This window comes from Aulonocara sp. 'chitande type north' Nkhata Bay, linkage group LG23 (assembly GCF_057382095.1).
Source record: "Aulonocara sp. 'chitande type north' Nkhata Bay isolate Kocher_YH1m ecotype deep benthic linkage group LG23, A_spYH_male_GT1.1, whole genome shotgun sequence".
Lineage (NCBI taxonomy): Eukaryota > Metazoa > Chordata > Actinopteri > Cichliformes > Cichlidae > Aulonocara > Aulonocara sp. 'chitande type north' Nkhata Bay.
This window is the reverse complement of record NC_141365.1, coordinates 17,600,573-17,621,584: the sequence shown is the minus strand read 5'-3', so window position 1 is coordinate 17,621,584 and position 21,012 is coordinate 17,600,573. Positions and strand designations below refer to the sequence as shown.

The following is a 21,012-nucleotide window of genomic DNA, read 5'->3' as shown; positions in this document are numbered from 1 at the left end:
TCAGGTATTTAATATTTTAATAAATCTCGTTTAATTAACTGCCACTATTTAAACTAACCTTAAAGACATAATTTAAGAAAAGATCACAAAGAATAACATGATATCAGTGTTTTGTAAGCGCGTGCGGCCTTCTATGCTCGAAGCCTTTCCCCTCAATAGATCAGTCAGACATTCGCGCTGACTGTAGCTTTTAACCCTTATTAACTTGAGCACAACTCTACAATGAGCAACAAGTTGCAATATGTATAAAAATGATCATGGTTACACCTGCAATGAAAAATTATATCATTATCCTAACACCTGTAAATAGAAGATTCATCAGAGGTTATAACAATCACAGGAACACAGATGTTAGTATAAGGTCAAAAGCTTCAATAAATGATCATCGATGCAATGCTTGTTGCATGATTCTCATACAATAATAATGCTGACATTGAAAATAACAGTAAAACACCCCCTTTTGTCCCGTTTCACTCGACACCTAAATGTTTATAGATGCCTCTTTAATTCTTGATTTTATTTCCCCCTTTTCTCCCCTTCCTGACCACAGCAGGGGGATCTTAGTTTTGAATCAGCCATGAATCCAGCTCACCTGATTCATCAGTGAGCTCCACCATCACTGGCGTCTGACAGGGTGGTGCTGCATACTCTTCCTTTAATGTCACTATTTTCAACCTGTTAATTAGAGTGTTTAAACCTGAAGTCGACTACGTCCACAACAAGTCAATACAGCTGTAAATGTGGCCAATTATCAATCTATTACCAATCAATAACAACAGATAACTTCTATTTTATGCATGCTTTTAATCAACCACTCACCCAGAGGATCTCCAATCCCAGCAAGTTCCTTCTCCTCCTTTAATGAGTCTGTCCTCCTTCCATGCCCTGGTAACCGGTCCATCCAGAGCCATATGATCTCAAATATACATACAACAAGCCAAACCACACCTTGGTCACACCAACCCCTTTCCACCCCCAAGATGTCCAATGCCATCCTAGTATGGACTGTCAAATGCGGCTTTAACGCTGACTGTTCTGACAATCCATCTCATACTTTTCCTGGTCAGATTTGCCAATCTCTGCACCAGGGTTTTAAACGTTTCGCCATTTTCATTAGGTTTTATTTTTTATTTAGTTTCGACTCCAGATTTTCAATTTTTTGCCAGTTGTAATTAGTTTTTACCAATTCTTTGCTAGTTTAGTCTAGTTTTTATTTTCTGAAAATCCTTAGTTTCAATTTAGTTTTATTTGTGTTTTGCAAAAGTTAAGTGTAACAAAATCTCAGTCCCATCATATCAGTCATGCTCTTCTGGTTATCCTTGGGTGTTGAGACTAATAACTATTAACTCTTGCCGCACCGAGTGGTCCTAATTTTGGTTAAAGTTAATTGATAACCTTTTGAAGGCGATTGTTTCACACCTTTATTTAGATGTCCCAGTCCTGTTATCTCGGGATACATCACGCTGCCTTATCTGGGGTTAGCTGTTTTCTTGGGATGCGAGTTAAGTGGGTGAGCTCTAAAAAGAGGGGGAGTGTGCTCCCCCTGATGAGGTCTTCTAGGTAAGCTAGGTTAACCTTCTTGTGTGAGCTTTTCAAGTGCACTTTTAAGGTTTGTGGGATTTTTTTTGTTTTATAAATGTCCCTCAAGACCCCCTGATGACCCAGTAATTCATTTTTGCGCACTGTAGTACACATTTAGTTTTTTGCTTGTAGCTCTCATACTCTACTTGCCACTCCTCTAAGTCCTGATGTTTCTTAGAGAGGACAACAGAACCTTTAAAATTATATCCCATGTGTGGGGGTGTGGCCTTGCCAATTGTTTTTCCCACCTTTTCAAAATGGCTGGCGTGCCCACAAGCACATTTTATGGAAGAAAGAAAGGTAAGCTTGATATTTACAATTAAAATGTTTTGTTAAACTCAGATTTTTATTTTATTCAAAAAATAAACATCTGGTAAATAATTTCAGGGGTCTTTAAGAATTAGGCTCATTTACTTTCACAGGGAACATGACTAATTTATTAATGTGTGCTCTACACATTGGGACTTTATATTTATATTTATTTCACTTTTTCCTAATACCCAACTTTTGACAAAGGCGGAGAGAATTCTTAACACAATTATTAAGGGAGATTCAAACATAGATTTTTCAAAATATGAGAGGGTCAGGACCCACTAGAAGCCACACAAAGATTATCGAGATGCAGTGGCAGATGTAATAGAGAAAGACACAGGGCCACCTGAAATCTGTCATCCTATCTGGTGCAAAACCAACATGTAGTAGAATCTGGAATTTTGATTTTGAGTTAAAAATAAAATATGGGTAAAATGCAGAAATGTTTTCCAGTAAAGTAAAAAATAAGAGTCGCAATTATAGTTGAATCCATAACACCTAATTGTTTCTACGAGATCACGTCGTTGCTGAAAGTTATCAGTGATCTCAATGTGTGAAAGGAACTCACAGTATCTGGAGTTTAAGCTCCTCTTGGCTGAGAAACCTGGGACAAACATGTGAACAAGACCTGAATAATACCAGTAATGAAGACTTCTCTCCAAAGATCAATAAAAGGAAGCCCCAATCTGATGAGAGTCTAGCAAAATATGGTTCACTCCACTTGCCTGAAATGGTTAGCAGTCCAAGGCATTTCAGTTGTAGAATGATTGGGTACAACAATGAAACAGATGTGAGATGAGGGAAGTGCCAAATGTTCCTTTGTGTCTCCAAATAAAATCAGTACTTCCTCAGATATCCTAAATAAATTGACTTTTGTGAAATAGAAAGTTCAGTGCCATCACTTATTCCTAAACCAATAGTTTACAGCTAGTGAAGTGTCAGTGACTTCTGGGTTGGTCCCTGATCTTCATCTTATGAGATTGTTATTTTAATAACACTTGATTCATTTAAAAGAAAAAAGAAAAAAAAGAAAAAAGAAAAAACGAAAATATTTTCTCCCTGTTTTTTCTTATTCTCTGGGTCTCAGGAGGACATTACGTCCCTCTCCACTACAAGACTCTTGTTATGTCTACAAAACAGTCATATTAAAATCATCCTCAATTCTATTCTGGCGCTGTCTCCCGACTTTTCCTGACCTGATTCTGCGCGTGAACGGAGCAGCAACACAGACGACTCGACTAACGTACTACCTTAATTTCACTATAGCAGGGCACGCACACATCAATGCAACCAAACACATTTTGCTATAAATCTAGTTAATTTTAGTTAGTTTTGTGAACATTCAGTACAGTTTTAGTTAGTATTCCTTTTTGTTTTGATTTTATTACCGTTAACGCAAATTTTTTCCACTTCTACTTTTCGTTATTTCATTTGTTGTCTTTAATAATAATAATCTCCTCTGCACCCTTGAATAAACACCATTAACATGATCAACCTTTTGCTGCTTGTTATTTCACCATCTTATTGAATCAAATACTTCATGCTTATGTGGTTTACGACATTATATTTATCTAAATCTCCACTTTGTGTCTAAATGTTTGAAGAATTTTTGAGGGTCAAATTTTGAGAATTTGACCATAGTGAAAGTTATGGCGTTATCACCCCCTTTGGGGATTACCTTTTTCCAGTTTTGATGATATTCCTCCCCGTTCTTTATTTTTGCAAGTACCCCTCTTCGGTGGCGAGAAACTGTTGGTGTGATCAAGCGGGTGCTGTAAAAACAAAAGCTCAGGACAGAACAGTCACCAGTCATGTACTTCATTCAAAATTAGCATATATCGAACTTCATATTGATCCTCTGAGTGTAATGGTACATTTTAATTTGCACTTCTAAAAACAATATTTTCTTTATTTTACTCTTGTTCTTGTGCAGCACCACCCCTCAGCACATGCCCCTGTTATTTTATCTTACTTTTAAATTGTTGACTACTTCAAGAGAGCGCCCAAAAGACGGGGACCAGTGTTTATCATTACATATCTCCATTTTGAGTGTGGCTGTCTATCATTCCCCTGTTATTCATAGACCTCGGTGGAGGGTTTTTTGTTTGTTTGTTTTTTTCTAAAATTAATTGACTCTCTATAGTGACCCACTATGGTTAATAATAACATGCTCAGTCATGAGTGGGATCAAACCTTTTCTTCACTTTAGCATTTAATATTCCCAACAATATAATGTAATACCTTAATTAAAACACAGCTACTAAAACACAATTTCCTTAATGCAAACATCAGTAGCTCAAAATTAGCAACCAAAGGGTTCAGTCTGCAGTTCACACTGCTGTGAAGCTACCAGTGTCGTCCAGTTGGGTGATCCTCTGCTCTTAATTCTTCAACCTTAGGGGTTAGACAACCCTTCAGTCGTAACACAGATCAGGGGATTATTCTGCCCCGATTTCAAACAACGATCTGTGTATTCTCCAGAAAAAGGAACAGGAAGGTGTCCCCTTTTTGCCCAAAAGCCTCTCGAACTTCGTTGGTCTGGTGTTCCCGGATTTCCGCCAACCCCTTCATGGTTATTGCTGTGTTTATGGGATCCATCCTTTTGTGGTGACTAGCTGGAGCCCAAACGCCATGACCCTTGGACCCAGTTGATGTCTCGGCAGTCACTGTGTCTGACTCTGCTACGGAGGATCCTCGCATCTCTGTGACCTCGTCTGGTGTCTGTTCCTTTCTCTGTAAGAGACAGAAAACCAAAACACCTCTCTTCCTAACCCTAATAATCTAATGTTGTTATCTACTGACCTTCTAGTGATTCAGAATTGGTCTAAAACATTCAGAATGTCCCAGGGACTTATTCTAATCATATCTTGTGTGTGTGTAAGCGTGTTTGCATTTAGCCCTCTGCACTCAAGGCATTTCCTACACTTTATCAGTCCGGACAGTCACGCCGAACGAAGCTTCTGACCTTCAAAAGGCCGAGTGCCAACTCGTTATAAGCACATTTGCAAGGTGTGTCTGAAAATTATTGAAACCCCTCTTTTTAACAAAAGACAAAAAATTAACAAATCTTCTAAACGCTATTCAGTTCATTTCAATGAGTAATGATTAAACATGAAAGTGATAGTTTATGCTTTTTCACTGATTCTCTAAAAGGTCCGTCTTCTCAAAATTCCAGTCTGCCAATCCAGAGGTATGACCCCTGATCTCCACGCAGCATTATAGAGGCATGTCAACCAAGACAGCCCTACAACATCCAGAGCCTTCAGGAATTCAGGTCGAACACCAAGGAGGCCATGCCTCAGTAACCTTACCCCCAGTGGTGGACGAGTCATTCCCTCATCCCCAGACTGTGCTTCCTATATGGAAGACATGTGAGTTGGTTTAAGGAGGTCCTCAAAATATTCCTTCCACCACCTGATGCTGGGCTTACACTGTGCGATTTTTGGCCCATTTTGAGCCGATTTTTGAGTCGTGCGACCGTTTTGGCGATCGGCCCGATTTTGGCCTTCATCGTGCGTTGTGCATCGTGTAGTATACGTGGGGTAACGAGACGCGATTAACACCTCACGACCAGCTCCCGATCATCAATCACGACCGTCGTGAGGGTGTCACCGCAGTTTGTCACACTGCGCACGCGCAAACACAAATGTCAGCGAAAAAGACGGCGCAGCACGGCAGTGCAGCGTGTGATCTGGACACAAGCGATGGAGGTACAACTTGTAGAACTTTGGAAAGCTCATCCGAGCCTTTTCGATGTGGCCTCACAAAATTATCACGACACAACAACCGTGAAAATAGTTGGATCTACACTGCTGCTCAATCACAGCTGCCTGATCAATGTTTTTCATTAGCAATTTAGCAAAGTTGATGGTGGTGGTGTGCGTGTCTGTGTGAGTGAAAGACAGAGAGAGCGAGCGACAGAATTTCTGTTATAACCTTCATTTTATGGACGCACAGTGTGAGCACTCAGGTCGCATCAGTCGTATAGTGTGAGACCCTGCATCGTGACCTGTGAACTTCTAACCCCTGCGAGTCAATCGTACAGTTTGAGCAGGAGCTGAATCGCACGACTGAAAAAATCGCACAGTGTAAGCCCAGCATGACTCAGTCAAAATCTCCGAACTCCTCCCACACCCAAGTTTTGGCTTCATCCACTGCCTGAGCCGCGTCCCACAGGCTATCCACCAAGTGTTGATCAGTTGACGGGTCAGCACCTCTCACCCAAATGTCCAGAACACATGGCCACAGATCTGATAATACTGATCTAATAAAAGTTTCAAATTTGCCATTTGTTCTACTATGACTGCGGTGATGTTTTTTGACATCTTTACTACTACACAAGCAGGACTACGGATATTTTCATTGGCATATTGAGGTACATGTGTGTTCCCACTTTTGTACTCTATTGAAGCATTTTGTATATGTGAGTATGTATATAAAATGAAATGTATACAATATAAATGGAAAATTCTTTCTTTCCTGCTTTTGAAAGTTTAAATCCTTTTTTTTTTTATCTCAGTGTCTTTACTACAGTTCCCTATCACAACACTACCTTCTGCTCCCTCACTTTCTTATCCTGAGCCCTCTGTCTCTCACTTGAGTCTCTGCTCAGTCGTCATCTCTTGTTGTCCACATGCTTCCCCTATTGAACGTGTGTATGGTCTGTCTATTTCCATTTATTTCTCGATAAATCCAAGCAGCTGGTCATTGAATGGAACACTGCATTCTGCCCTTTTCCAATGTTGCACAGATAACAGTCACACAGCCCACACACAGTTCATCACGTTTATGCACCCATGTGGCCTGATGGAGTGATGCACCCCTAAAACCCAGTGGCCAAAGACATGAGTACTATTGACTGAGTGATTGGGCATGTGTGTACCACATTCACTTTATTGCTTTTTTTCCAGTTGTGAATTTGAAACTCATTAGGTTTAAAACATTTCGGTGCTTTTGAGTATTGCAGTCAACATAATTTTTTTTTGAATCCCTGAAAATCTATACCACGAGTCTTAGTTTGTAGATATTTTGGTTCAGTTATTTGTTTTTAGGTCTCTACTGGGCAAAACAGTAGATGATTTCAGTGTAGCAAGTGGTGTGTCAGATGCTGTTCCAGTTCTGGCAGGGGTACTGTTGGTTTTCGAGTGGACATTTTGAATGTGTGTGAGTGTTTGTGTGCATGTGTTTGTCCCTGCTCTTAGAAGAAAGGCATCTTCGAAGACTGATCTTATTGTAGAGCCAATGGTTTTGCAAGGTAGGCTTCTTTTTCAAGTGTTTCCATTACTTCAAATGAGGCAGAAAGAGGGAAAGAATAGTTGCAAGGGAGGGAGCGAGTCAAAAGGGAAGACAAAGAGAGAAAGCGAGAGAGATGTAATCTGTCTCCAATCGATTGGCTGCACCTCTGACCACTCTTGGGATCCCACTATCATTTGTTTCCATCTGTCTGCCTCCTTTCATTTTTTTCTCTTTCTTTTTAATTCCGTTTCTCCTTATTTTCTCTTTTAATTCCCATTCAATTAAGGCTGGGTATATTGGCTGGCCATTGGTTAATTGCTTAGGGGCCCTCCATGGAGCTCACCAGACCTTAACGAGATGATGTGGTTGCCCTCACAGTACTTTTAGCAATGTACGTGTGAGTGAATTTGTGCATGTATGTTGGCATTTTTTAAATGTGTGCATATTTAAAGTGGTGTCCAGCTTGATTATTCCTTTTATAATATATTAAATTAAAGATCTAATTTTATTAGATCTGTGTAAGACACTAGCTTATTCTGTATATGATCTATTTGATGTTAATAAATGTATAAATAAATAAATGTGCAATATGCAAGCCCATCTGCTATAACCCCACATACTTCATATTCTTGAGTTGCCATAAAAGCATTCATGAATACAGCCTTTTACATAGCAGATAAGAAAAATTTTTAACATTCAAAATGTTTAGCATTCATCTGCCAGACAGTTTATTTTATAAGCATATAGCTACCATTTTGAAATGTATAGTTGTAGCAAATGTGTTTAGAAAGAAAATACTCCTGATACCCATTTCATATCTATAGCTAAGCTATAGATATCACACATCTATAGCTAAGCACCTTGTTAACATTAACTTATACACATACTCAGGCACATTGGAGGTGACTTGGCTTTCAAAGATCCATTGACAAGCAAACTACCAACCAGCTGGTCCTTTATGTCAAATTTCAGATTTAAAATCTTCCTATTTTTTTTTCCAGTTAGCTTCCTGTTTGAATTTTAGTTTGAAACTATTGTTGTTCTTTGCGTTCTTGCATCTCTAATTGCTCATGTTAATTAATACGTTAATGAATACCTGGTACTTTTCTGTAGTCTGTGGCCATGTATTTGTATGTGTGAGTGTGTGTTTCTGATAGATGTCACTTCCCCCATGTGTTGTGCCCTTTAAAGATTGATTAATTCACTGAGCACACGCTGTCTAAATCGGGCCTTGGGGCTTTGGCGCCAACTCTATCTGAGTGGTGTGTCTGTTGACCAGACAATTACCAAGCTAGTCCATCACTATCTCTAAGGCCTGTTGCAAGCCCCAGTTTACCCTGGCAAGGCTGATTAATTGTACACACACATTTACACTTTGAAATGCCAGCAAGTACACACTTTCACACACTTTTCTGCATTCATGCATGTTCATATATCTTATTGGACTTGAAGTCAGAATCTTTGCACGGCCGGAGTGTTTGTTGAATTAGCAGATGGAATGATTGCAGATACTGACAAAGATGTGACAATGACTCATAATGTCCTTCTGATATATAATGACCCAGCAGGTGTACTTGTGATTGGTTGTGTTTGCTCATATACAGCGTTTTACTTATTTATTTATTTTTTAAATTGAAGCTAAATGCTTTTTCTTCTTCCGATCTAAGCTTGGCATATATCACAGCTAAGATACGCTTATGTAAAATAAAAGTTTAAAAAAACATAGACTTGAGACTTGAGATGTTGGAAATACTCGCAGTTTGTTTTCATTTTTTATTGAAAGTGAAATACAAAATTTAAAGAACTATAAAATATTTTACAACACGGTTATCCTGAAACCTTTTCTACTGATTGGTGGGATAGGACTGCGTTTACTTGTGAAAATGGCAGTGCATTGCATTTTAATAAGTCTAGAAATATGTTCCATCATTTTGAAAAGGTTAAAAGTTGGCATTGCAGAATGTGCCTGAGTGGTAACAGAATAAGTGCCCTAAAATATCAACGTATCAGTGACAACAGCAACAGTCCCCTTTGAAAGTCCACAACAACATGCTTTACATATAATCATGTCTTCTTATATAAGTTACTATAAGCAATATAAATGCTAAAGGAAACTAAAATAATGTTTTACAGCCAAACAGAAATCTTTAAAAAAAAAACCTCATATAAGTTATGTTACTTAGATAGGAGTAAATACTGCAATGTGTCCTTTCCGTTCAACGAACAGTACTGATATTATAACTCTGCACTTTTTATTTTTCCTTTATTATTATTCTTTCACGCTTATTTTGGCCAAAGGCACTATTACACCTCTACTGAAAGTTACAGTAGGTTTCCTATAATTCTCTAACTTGCTTTTTCTGCTACACTCTACATTTAATACCCTCTAGAAAGGCTAGACTTTATGTTCTGTGATTATATAACAGATCTTTTCATTACATAGCCAGAAAAGTATTACATCCTGTTATAATACAATGCAATATAGTATTTTTAAAACTTAGAATGATTATACAGTTTCTTTTGTGTGCGTTATTTTCTAGGTCTTTGTTTTTTCTTATTGTAATCTTTAAAATAGATTTTTAGTTATTTAATAACAGTTCAGAGATTCCATACATGTAAAGATAGATCTGGATATGCAATAAGACTTTAATATTGCAATATTAATTCTAAAATGAGGACCAAATCCTCCCTCTCTCATGGGCACACAGAAACATACTGACAGCACCACACATTCATCTTGCAGTTATTAATGGTATAAAATTGTATTTGATTAAAAAAGCAAAAAACAAAGTCAGAGGTATCTAAAAGTCTTTTTGTCTGCCTTTTAATTTTCTAATATGTACAATTCTTCTTTCTCACTCTGTTTTATCCTGTCTCCCACTCAGAACAAATGCCAAAAGTGTACCAAATTTCCATGGAAATTACATTGCAAAGCCGCAGAGGGAGAGGCGAGTGAAGCAGAGCAACTTAAAATGGCTTTATATAAAGGACTCCGAGGCCCTTTAATTACACTGCTATTGATTGCTATGTGCAGGTTTCCCACATTCATTTGCTGCTTTTTCCTCTCAACTATGCATTTAATACCCAGCAGAGAATTGCACTTAGTTGCTTCTGAATGTAGACAATTTTATAAGATTATACATAATATCTTTTTTTAATTATCTAGTTTATATATTTAAAGTAGTAGAATGTATGGATGTATTTTGTTATTGCATATATGGTTTCTTTCTTATTTCTTGCCTTAAAAATGTATTACATATTTTAATTCTATGTAATGCTAAGTATAAGTTTGTCTAATAAATCTATCCAGTAGTCAGAGTAACACAATGTTACAATGCTACTAAAAGACCATTACCATTACTAGGAGTTTATGTCTTTACCAATACACCATGGCGCTGTAACCAGGGTACATATCTGCCACCTATTCTTACTATGTCTCATTCTGCCATTTAATCAAAGAGGCTGAGATGCAGTAGATGTCCTAGAGTTACGGAAATCAGCATTGGTAAGCCGAAGTGGTGTAAATTATGAGATTGTCAAGCGGGAGACCAAGGATCTTGTCACAGGAGCTTTGGTTGTGTATTTAGTTACATTTCATTTCACTTCCCATTAGGTTTGGTTTAGGGTTAGGGTTTAGATGGCAAAAGCACTTAACAAGGTTTAGGAAAGGATTGCAGTACGTTATCCCCGTCGGCAACTCAGCCATGAGTGATACCAGAGGAGACCCAGAGTGTTCAAATGCAGTTCCAAGGATCCTGAACAAGTGTGGAATTAGTTGGTGTAAAACAATTTCACAAGCACAAACAATATGATTACAGTTTAGTTTTGAGCAGTATCGGTGGCACTGGTAATCTTTCCCAACTACAGACAGAGCCAGACTAGCCTTGCCGCTAAGGTAATTTAGATTTTGTATTTCGAGTATAGACATGGCAGTGCTACTAACTGTCTCGACCAACTTGAAATGGAATAAAGTCGTATATGCTGTTTTAAAAGGTAATGTTCTACATGTGTTTGAAGTCTTCATGAACCTTTGATCATACAGAAGCTACATTTTGTGGGGAAAGTAAAAGTATGCACAGGTTGAGCACATTGGTTCCTTTAACCTCCTAGGACCTGGCGTCCACATATGTGGACATCACATTTTGGGTTATTTAGACCAAAATACTCAATTTTGATCTACAAGGGCCTGAGATCCACTTACAAGGGCATTATACTGCTACTGTTCTATCAAATTTTTAAAGAATATCCTCATGTGGCTCTCATTTTTCTTAAAAACAAAAATAACGTAAAAAAAAAAAATATATATATCTGGTAATTCTTTGTATTTACATTCATCGAGCCCCAATATGCCCAAATATCAAAGAGAAATTAAAAATGCATGTCGTGAAGGAGTTTGGGTCTTAGGAGGTTAATTTCATTTACAAAGGTAAACCTCTGGGAGAAAGCTCTGCCTTGGTTTGAACCCAGGACTCTTTTCCTCTGAGGAAACAGCTCTTACCACTAAAACAACATGCTGCTTTTTATTCTGCCATACTGCTTGTGATAGGGAATTCATACAATCCTCCAGGATAAAATGGTGCTAAATAGCTTAGCTCTGTTGGTGACATCACAGTGTATTTGAGTTTTATATTTGCTGAAATCAGGACACATTCTGTGGGGAAAAGGGCATTTCCATTTCATTTAGCCCTTGGAAGTCAAACATGTACTATTGTCCCTTTAAATATTTTCATCAACTCTCAAAACTTAACTTAGAGTCACCTCTTACCTGTAGAAGCAGCCGTATCTGTAAACCCATTCATCATGAGGGGAATTACTCTATGACAAATCTCTCTCCCTACTCTCTGTGCGTTTGCAGATTGAATACACAAACGGTCCACATGTTCCATCCCTCCTCTTTAGCCATAGTCATTTGTGCCAATGTCAAAAGTGATAAATGGGTTATGTGGTGCCTATGAGAGAAAGCAGTGAATTTTTATAATGTATTAAACAGGAGCGAGAGGGCAAGCAGACAGGCAGGGAGGGAGGGATGGAGGACAGGAGTGAAACTGGAAAAGTGGGCTGTCATGCTGTAGTGCTGTAGGCAGGGGACCTCTGTCACACACAGTTTGAGCCCCAGCTCGCATCTTTGCTGGCACTTCTTCTGTATTTCCCTCAGATATCCAGCCATCAGCCCCCCAAGAGCTCACAGCCATCCAGCAAGGCAGCTGAGCTGGCAGACACAATATCTAGTGACTGCTCTGTCAAATGCATCATATGGCCATCTGTGTGTGCTTTTAAGTGTGGTCTTTTTGCCTTTCTTACAAGAGCCAGTTGCACTTTAAGACTATCACATGAAAGTCTTCGAAGGTCATGTTATGTTTCACATTTTTATGTATTGTTGCTGTTTGTTGATAGAGCTGTAAATACAAAAACATCATAATCATAAAAATAATAATCTCCAATCTAGCATAAACTGAAATTGGAACTTTGAGCTGACAATTTATTATTATTAAATTTTTAGTCTGTGCAAAATCCCATTTAGTTTTCTATTATTACTTTAATATGTGACTTTCCTTACATACTCCCCTATTAACACTCTCTCACTGTCCCATATATGATGAAAATGCCTAAAAGGAAGTCACAAGACCCCAATAAGGTACTTTTTTAAGCGGCTCTATGCAATATTGTTTATATCTGCCTTTCATTACCTTTACTTTCCAACTGGTTGAGATTGATGCAAGTGCATGCACACACATTCCCTAGTCATCTACCCTCACATCATGATTTCGTGTAAAACCGCTACCCTGCCTTAACATGAAGTCTTAACCCTCAAACAGCCCTGCAAGACGTGTTAGCAACTAGAGACAAGCAAATGTTCTCACTTTCCACACATCGTGTCTCTCTCTCAAAGAATCCAACACCAATGTGTCCTTGTAAAGATACACATAGAAGTAAACACAAATGAACCCAGACACACCAGAGTGCACAAAAACACAAATGGACTCTATTGTAATTACTTTAATGCCACTCTAACCAACCGCTCTATGAGAGGGCTTGACAGAGCAGTCTAACGGTGTGTTCACACCGAACGCGATGGGCGCGTGAAAAAAGCCCCAAACGCCCCTAACTTGACGCGTGCACATTCGCACCTCTACGCGTGTCCAAGAAAAATCCATCGCGCCCCAAAATATCATATTTTAACGCACGTGAACCGGGGATGTGGGAGGAAGTTTTGCAAGACCGGTATCTTTGCAAGATGGCAGCTGTCGAGCTAGCGCTTGAAGAGAGAGTCTCCCTTCTCTATTTACTGTGGAGAGCAGAGTAGCGGCGTAAAGGACATCCTTGCCGTACCTGGGTCCATCAGGTCCTCCAGAGGCGTGAGCAGTTTGGTGAGTTTCACCACTTGCTCCAGGAGCTGCGCCTGGATGACGGCCGATTCCAGCGCTATCACCGTCATTCACTCGGCCAGTTTGAGGACCTGCTGTCCCGCGTCGGTCCCAGAATCGCCCGCCTAGACACCAACTACAGGCGCTCAATCCCACCTGCAGAGCGCCTGTCCGTCTGCCTGAGGTTAGTAAAAGTATTTAATACGGTAGTCCTTTATTGATACCTATGCTAATATATGCTAAACCATCCATTTATACACTGCTAACATGGATGTGCTATGCTAACAGTGAATGCTCTCGGTGTTTACTGAAAGCAAACTGTGGTACAAAGACGACTGTTTATAATATTTCTAGTGATACTCAGAAGCTCTCATCAAGTCCCGATTTAATTCGATTTATGCTGTTATCAGTGTTTGCGATGATAGCATGGCTGTGGTGTCACATCAATGTATGCGCTCGGTGTTTGCTGATATCAAACTGTAGCATTAGGACCACTGAGTTAACCTTTGTAGTGATACTCACTCCTTTTTATTTAGACCTGGTTTAATTCTGGGATAGTTGAATATTTGTATATAATCCCTGCAGCTGTCAGACTCTATAGCAGGGGTCACCAGCCTTTATTAAAACAGAGTTAGATAAAACTGTGAACAGTTTGGTTCATCTCTAGTTACATGGTTCTATCTTGATAAGCTGTCTTATCACAGATTAATTTTTCAAAAATATTAATGATTTAAGCAAGGAAAGGGCTACATGTCAACACACAACTCTTTATTTCTATTAATGTCTCACTTCATTCCTACCTGATTGACATGTTTAGGAATTATGAGTGATTGGCTCACTGTAGTTGTGAAAGTTGCTACCAATCAAATTATGATATGTTAAAGTTAAAATAAAACACAACTGTTTTAGATATTATCTAATATACATTTTGTAATTATCCTTATAATTACAAAATCTTTTATGTAAGATTTAAGTTTTGTGATTTAAATCTGACATCACCAAAGTATTTTGGAATTTGAATAATGTATTTTGTAACTGCAGTACACATAATACTGATTTTGAACAATTTTGTCCAGGTTCCTTGTCACCGGGGACTCCTTCAGCACCAAGCGTTCAGTTTCAGAGTCGGTGTGTCCACGGTGAGCCAGATCACCCCCCAGGCAGCGACAGCCATCTGGGACTGTCTAGTGGACGACTTCATGGCTGTGCCTTCACCTGGAGACTGGCGGTCCATCACAGAGGGACTCCAGGAGCGCTGGAACTTCCCTCTGTGCTGTGCAGCTCTGGATGGGAAGCACGTCCAGACAAAGGCACCCCATATATCATATAGGAGACACACACATTGATATACACTAAATATTTATTTCATTTCTTTTTTGTGGTGCCCAAATTTATGCACCTGCTTGATTTTGTTTAAATAATTATTGCACACTTTTTGTAACTCCAGTAAACTTCTTTTCACTTCTCAAATATCACTGTGTGTGTCTCCTGTATGATATTTAACTGACATTTTTTATTGTAACAACCAACGATTTATACAGGAAAATGATGTCTATTAACAAGGTTGCCCAAACTTCTGCATCCCACTGTATCAGTATATTTTGTCATTAGTATAATATGAAATAAAGTCTACATGTGTAAAGTCGTGTGCCAACATTTGCTGTGTAGTAGAACTGAGACATTAGTCATTATAAAAATTTATTTGAAATAATATTAAAATTCTCACACAGAAATACATTAAACATAAATATATAAAATATAAGTATTTACAGAGAGACAGGAATAAAAAGGACCAGCTGCTCTCCAGAGCAGGAACCAGGCTGAGGAGGAAATGCTCCATTGGAGACTGGTGTGGACTCTTCAGGGACACCAGGGTGGCCAGCTCCACCACCGATGGACCGTCCTGGGACCCGTCCCTCATCTGCCTCGGAGCCGTCCTCCCCTGTGGGCCTGTAAAACAGCACAAAATGCAAAGAAATGAGAAGGCTGCTACTAGAATTTAATTTCATCATTGAAAAAAACAAACCAAAAACAGGATATAATCAGATTGGTTGTAGATCTTTAGTAAAGGTGATCACAAGGCAATCCCACCGACTAAAAAGGTATCAGTGCTTGCTCTACATACCTGTGGGTGCAGCAGCAGGAGCTCAGGGACTGGGGAGCCAGGAGAAGCAACAGGGGATGCTCTGCTTCAGAATCAGTTGGTTCTATCAATACAGTATTAAATGTTAACAGGTTGAATATAATAATCATAGAGTAGACAGTGGTCCCTCATTTATTGCAGCAGGGGTTCTCAGAATAACTAGCCCCTGGCCACGCACTTTATACACTGTTTTCCACACACACACATGAACATTGGTCACAGTTCTCACAATTGATTCTCAAAGTGCAAACCTTTGTAGATTGCAAAACGTAAAAGTATTATTATGCCGCGGTTTGTCTTCATCTGCCTGCCACTTTCGTGCGCCTTTTTCCCTCGCGGTGCAGGTGTCTATTTCCGAATGAGGCTCATAGTTATGGGTGTTTTTGTGCTGTTTTTTCTATTGGACGTGATGGTTATCAAAACCAAACGTGATCAATTTGGCAAGTGCAGGAGACACGACACGGAGCAGATTTGTCAATCAGGCTGCAGAATGCAATGCTGTCCGGTGCAAAAAAAAGAAAAAGAAAATTTAAAAAAAGAGGCAGTGACGGATGAACAGCGGGACCACTGTGAGCTGTTTATTAATAAACAATAAAATATATTCTTAAATGACAACATGCCTAAAAGCAGAACGGTATTTGTACGTCAGTGGGAAAATAGCGGTGGCTTGCTAGCTTTTGTGCTGCTTCCCCGGGTCAGTGAAAACTTTAGAGAAAACTTAAGAGAAATGAATGAACTTACCAGGTTGCCCGATCTCTTTACATATCTTCCTCCAAGCTCGGTCCTTTATATTCCTGTCTCGGTCCAGAAAGCAGCTGGTGTCGTATGGCTCCGGGTTGTTTGCTACGGCATTGATTAGCCTTCCTTCTATTGAAGAATAAAGGGCTTTGGCTGGATCTGCCCCTTTGAACTAGGTAACAGCCACGTCACCAGGCTCCTGATTGGTTGTCGCGGCGTGATTTGACGCTGGAGTTCAGATTTTTCCAACTCGAGCGGGGGACGCGAAACGCGTGTATACACAAAATGCAACACATAAACTCACGCGCGTGGTTTTTTTCGCGAGTCAAACGCCTGAAACGCGCTACACTCACGCGCGTTTCAGGCGTTTTCGCGACGCAAATCTGCTTCCGAATTTTCGCGGGAGCCGCAATCGCGGGTCAGCGCGCCTTTCCATTGACTTTACATGTAAGCCTGACGCTCTGCCTGCTTCTATCGCGTTCGGTGTGAACACACCGTAACAGATGAACAGTAGTAGTTTAATGCATTCTGATCTCCAGTTTCCTGAAGATTGTGTGTTTCCTTCCCTTCTGACAACCATCAAGAGTTTAACCCTTGGAAAACAACTTAACAATTTTAGGACACCTGTAAAGTGGAGTGATGAAGTACTTAAAGGTTCAAGTGATATTTCACTTTGACCGCACTCTGAGAGTGCAGTTTGTCCAATCAGATGAATTATTTGGAACTGCCAATGCACAAAAGGATAATTTCAACAATTGTGACTAAAGTCTAAAAACTATTGGTGGGACACTGGTGAAGAATGAGGATGACTATCTGAATGTATACGATGTGGAGCAAAAACAAAAAAAATCTAGGAGAGGAGAAGAAAAAAGAGAAAACATTGTCAAGGAATGTAATTAATACATCAGTTCCTCCACAAGGTGTTAGATGTGTAATTGCTAAAAAGAAATATGAACCTAAAGGTAGATAAAATGTCATAAAATCTAACTGCTGATTGGTAGGTGGTTTGTTTCATTGTGTTCACTCTGAATTTGAAGGCTGTTTTTAACCTAAGCAATAGCTATAGGATATACTAACCACAACGTTCATTTGATTTAATTTATTTTACGTCAGTCTACTTTGTTTTTGGTTTTTAGCTTGAAAATGTAATTAAAGTCAATTCAGTTCAGTTCAAATCAGTTCGGTCCAAGGAGCTTTCTTTCCAAGCCTTTTAGACTACCACGGCCTGAATGACTGAGAACCTGCACAGTCAATTCTATTCTATTTAATTTATATAGTTCCAAATCACAAATCAGTCACCTCAATATGACTGCAAGGTTACTGTTTATATTCCAAGTTTTAAAAAAAAAACAAAAAACACAATAATACAGAGAAACCCCAACAATCATGCAACCTCTTATGAGCACTTGGCGACAGTGGGCAGGAAAACTTACCATTTAACAGGAAGAAACCTACAGAGATTAATAATAACGAACTCCAGAGTGGTAATATCCCCCATGGCACATTTGATTTAGAACAGAGCATTCAAACCAGGTTCTGTCTATGTAAATATATTTTCTTTTTGCTGAGTGAAAACTTATGAATGAAAATCTCCCAGTATCGTCACACTATGAATCAATAATAATTCAGAATTACTCATCTTACAATTTGTCTTTTTCTTTCTTTTTCCTAGAGCGCAAGAAGATAACCCTGACAATTGGAAACCAGTTTTCGTACAAGAAAATTTACAACGTTGTGGGATATCTGAAGGGAAAGAGGAACCCAGGTTTGTACAAAGCCACTGCAGATTTGCCTTAAAGTTAAAACACAATCTCAGCATTTTTCTGTCTCTATCTTTGCTTTTAGCTACATTTGTATTCTTTCCTGTTTCGTTAACAGAAAAGGTAATGATTTCTTGATGATGCTTGTATTACTTAGCTCTGCTGCAACATAATGCACTTAGTCCCCAAACATGGCTTTCATTCCTCAACTCAATCTGTCTGTGCTTGGCTTTAAACAAGCAGTAGAAATCATAAAAAAAAGATTAAAGGAGAAATTTGGAAACATCTGTATTCTCTTACTGGCAGAAAATTCCATGATAATATCAACACCACTTTCATAGCCATCATAAATGAGGCTACAAACAGTGCATGTTAGTTCAGTTTGCCACTAATCCTGTAAATGGGGAAGCAGTTTCTGCTTCCCACCATCAATGCTATCCACATCTGTGTCTCAGCAGAAGAGCAAATTATAGAAACTAAGCACATTCTGTGCTACAGAAATATTCTCACTGGTGGTTAAATGAGACAACCACAATGACTTCTCTTAAAGTGCTCTTGAGCAACTGAACCACTGGGTATTTAGACAAGACTAGCACTTTGTAGCAGTGACATAACATGAACCACTGGCTTCTGATACATAAGATAATAATAATCATTTATATTACCTTTCCATGTGAAATTAACCGTTTTGATGACTAAAATAACCAGATGACATCACCTTTAATGCAAACACAATTAAACTCAAATTGAATTATATGGCTGCCATAACAAATATTTTATATTAGTGAGGAAAATATTCTTTTTTTAAATTCTTTAATAAACTGTGGCATTGCCTATTATTTTCCTTGCATACAGCACTTCTATCCACATGTAGTGAGCACAGGGATCACAATAATGCATGACTTTCTCACTTAGAAGTGTTGTTTTAGAACTATTAGAATCTATTAGATTCTAATAGTTCTAGGTATTTACATTACTTTTAATTAGTTTTGATTATAACATTATTTCAGATCCATCTAAATTTAGGTTACATTTCACCTGAAAAGTGATTCTTATAAACACATATTAAGGTTCAGAAGATGCAGGTGCACGTTTTTTATGGATACATTAGATCAAAACACAATAATAGAAGCTTTAACTTGATTTGATCACACTTTCATTTTCATCCCGTGAATCCAAAGGTGGTTAAGCTCTGATAAGTAGACATTAACCACCTTAATGTTGACTAAAGTAGACATTAACTGCCTTTTGCTCTCTTAATGTCAACCATCGTGTTTCTTAAATGTCTGCCATTTGCATCTATTTATTTCAAAAAGTTGCCCATTGATGTTGGCAAAGACTTTTGAAAATGGACCATTGGAGACGTATCTTTTTTTTCTGTTTCCATTTACAAGGCTTTGTTAACTCTGCCCATTTCAAACATGCTGTATGCTGTGGTCTTTTAATATTTAAATGTCAACCCTGGCTCTTTCTTCTTAGCTAAAACTACCCCTATCCTTTTTTAAATTGTCTCTTTATCTTGCCCTTGCCTCATCCACACAGCCTTCCTCCAATGTCACGCTACTGTACCTGTCCTGCCCACTCAGTAGTGGAAAATTATCTTGCTGATTTACAGTGTAATATTAAGCAGGCATAATGGCCCACTAAAGCAGATAATATGGGTCACAAATCTCTGGAAGGAGTGATGCTTTAACTGGTTGTGGGGGTTTCATCATATGTCTGTTCCACACTTAACTCTAAACAGACTGAATATTCATGCATGATGGCAATGGGTAATTCTGAATGACTCTTTGCTGTTTTTCTTAAATAATGCTGTACGCAGCTACAGCTAGCAGCATAACAAATCTGCCAAACAGGCACACTGTAACATCAAAGCAGCCCTGTAGTTTGAGCCAGTGTGGTTCAACACAAGTGTTACATGAATACTCCAGGGACATAACTGTTTATATTCTAATAATAGCTCAGTGAAATGAATTCATAGATTTAGATTTGTATATAATTATAGTATAAAGCTGGTTCAAACTGTTTCGAACGCAACAAAAATGTAGAAAGTCTATCAACTGCTCACTAATAGCACATTTTATGATTATTCTTCCATTATTTTATTTGGTTGCCTTCCTGGACAATGTTGGGAGAATCAGTTTCAGGCATTGTCCAAAGTTGCCCTTTCTTATATGCAGCCCCAAGCAAACATGTTGGAAATGGCGACTTCAAAATGTGCTGTGCTTCAAATATTCAGTTTGACACCTTTTTACATATAGGTGCAGACAACATGGATTTTGTACTAGGCACTTGAGTGGTTAAAGACTGCATCAGACATCTGCATTCACATGCATTCAACTAGCTAAGGCTGGGAAGCTTGGTTAAAAAGCTGCATCCATACACTATATGGCTACATCACAGAGTCCAGTGCCTTAGTGCCTACAGTGTGCTAAGTAACATAGCAAAAATAAGCATTTAAATAAAGCACTAGAACTGGAGCAGGGATTACCTGCATGGACTGTTACAACAGTACATATGTCTTTGCAGCAATCCATATTACTTGTCAGAAAATAACATTAAAACATTTTCCAAAAAGCACCAACATCAGACACATGGTTAAGAGGAGCCTTATCGGCATCACCTGCCACTTAAATCAGTCGTGTCTGTGATTTTTTTTTTTGTCCATCATGCACATAAAAAGGTTTATTTCTGCTGTAAAGTTTGGGTTTACGTAGGAGTCTTATAACATTGCACTCACTTTGTGAAGACGTTCTTATTCTAAAGAACTGCAGCTTTTTTGTTTGCTTATTTGTTTGTTGTGTGACAAAAGTGTCACACATTTGTACTAATTAGTGTCTCATCCAGTTACTATGAAGCCGGGCTTTGAACAGCTATC

General features: G+C 38.7%; 1 protein-coding gene across 1 annotated transcript in view; it reads left to right on the top strand.

The window, feature by feature from the left end:
* The window catches only part of naaladl2 (N-acetylated alpha-linked acidic dipeptidase like 2), a 546,561-nt gene that overhangs the window by 361,388 nt on the left and 164,161 nt on the right, over positions 1–21,012 (top strand). The window contains exon 12 of the mRNA XM_086283107.1: positions 18,047–18,139. Coding sequence (XP_086139233.1) covers positions 18,047–18,139 — 93 coding nt within the window. The remainder of the gene's footprint in view (positions 1–18,046; positions 18,140–21,012) is intronic.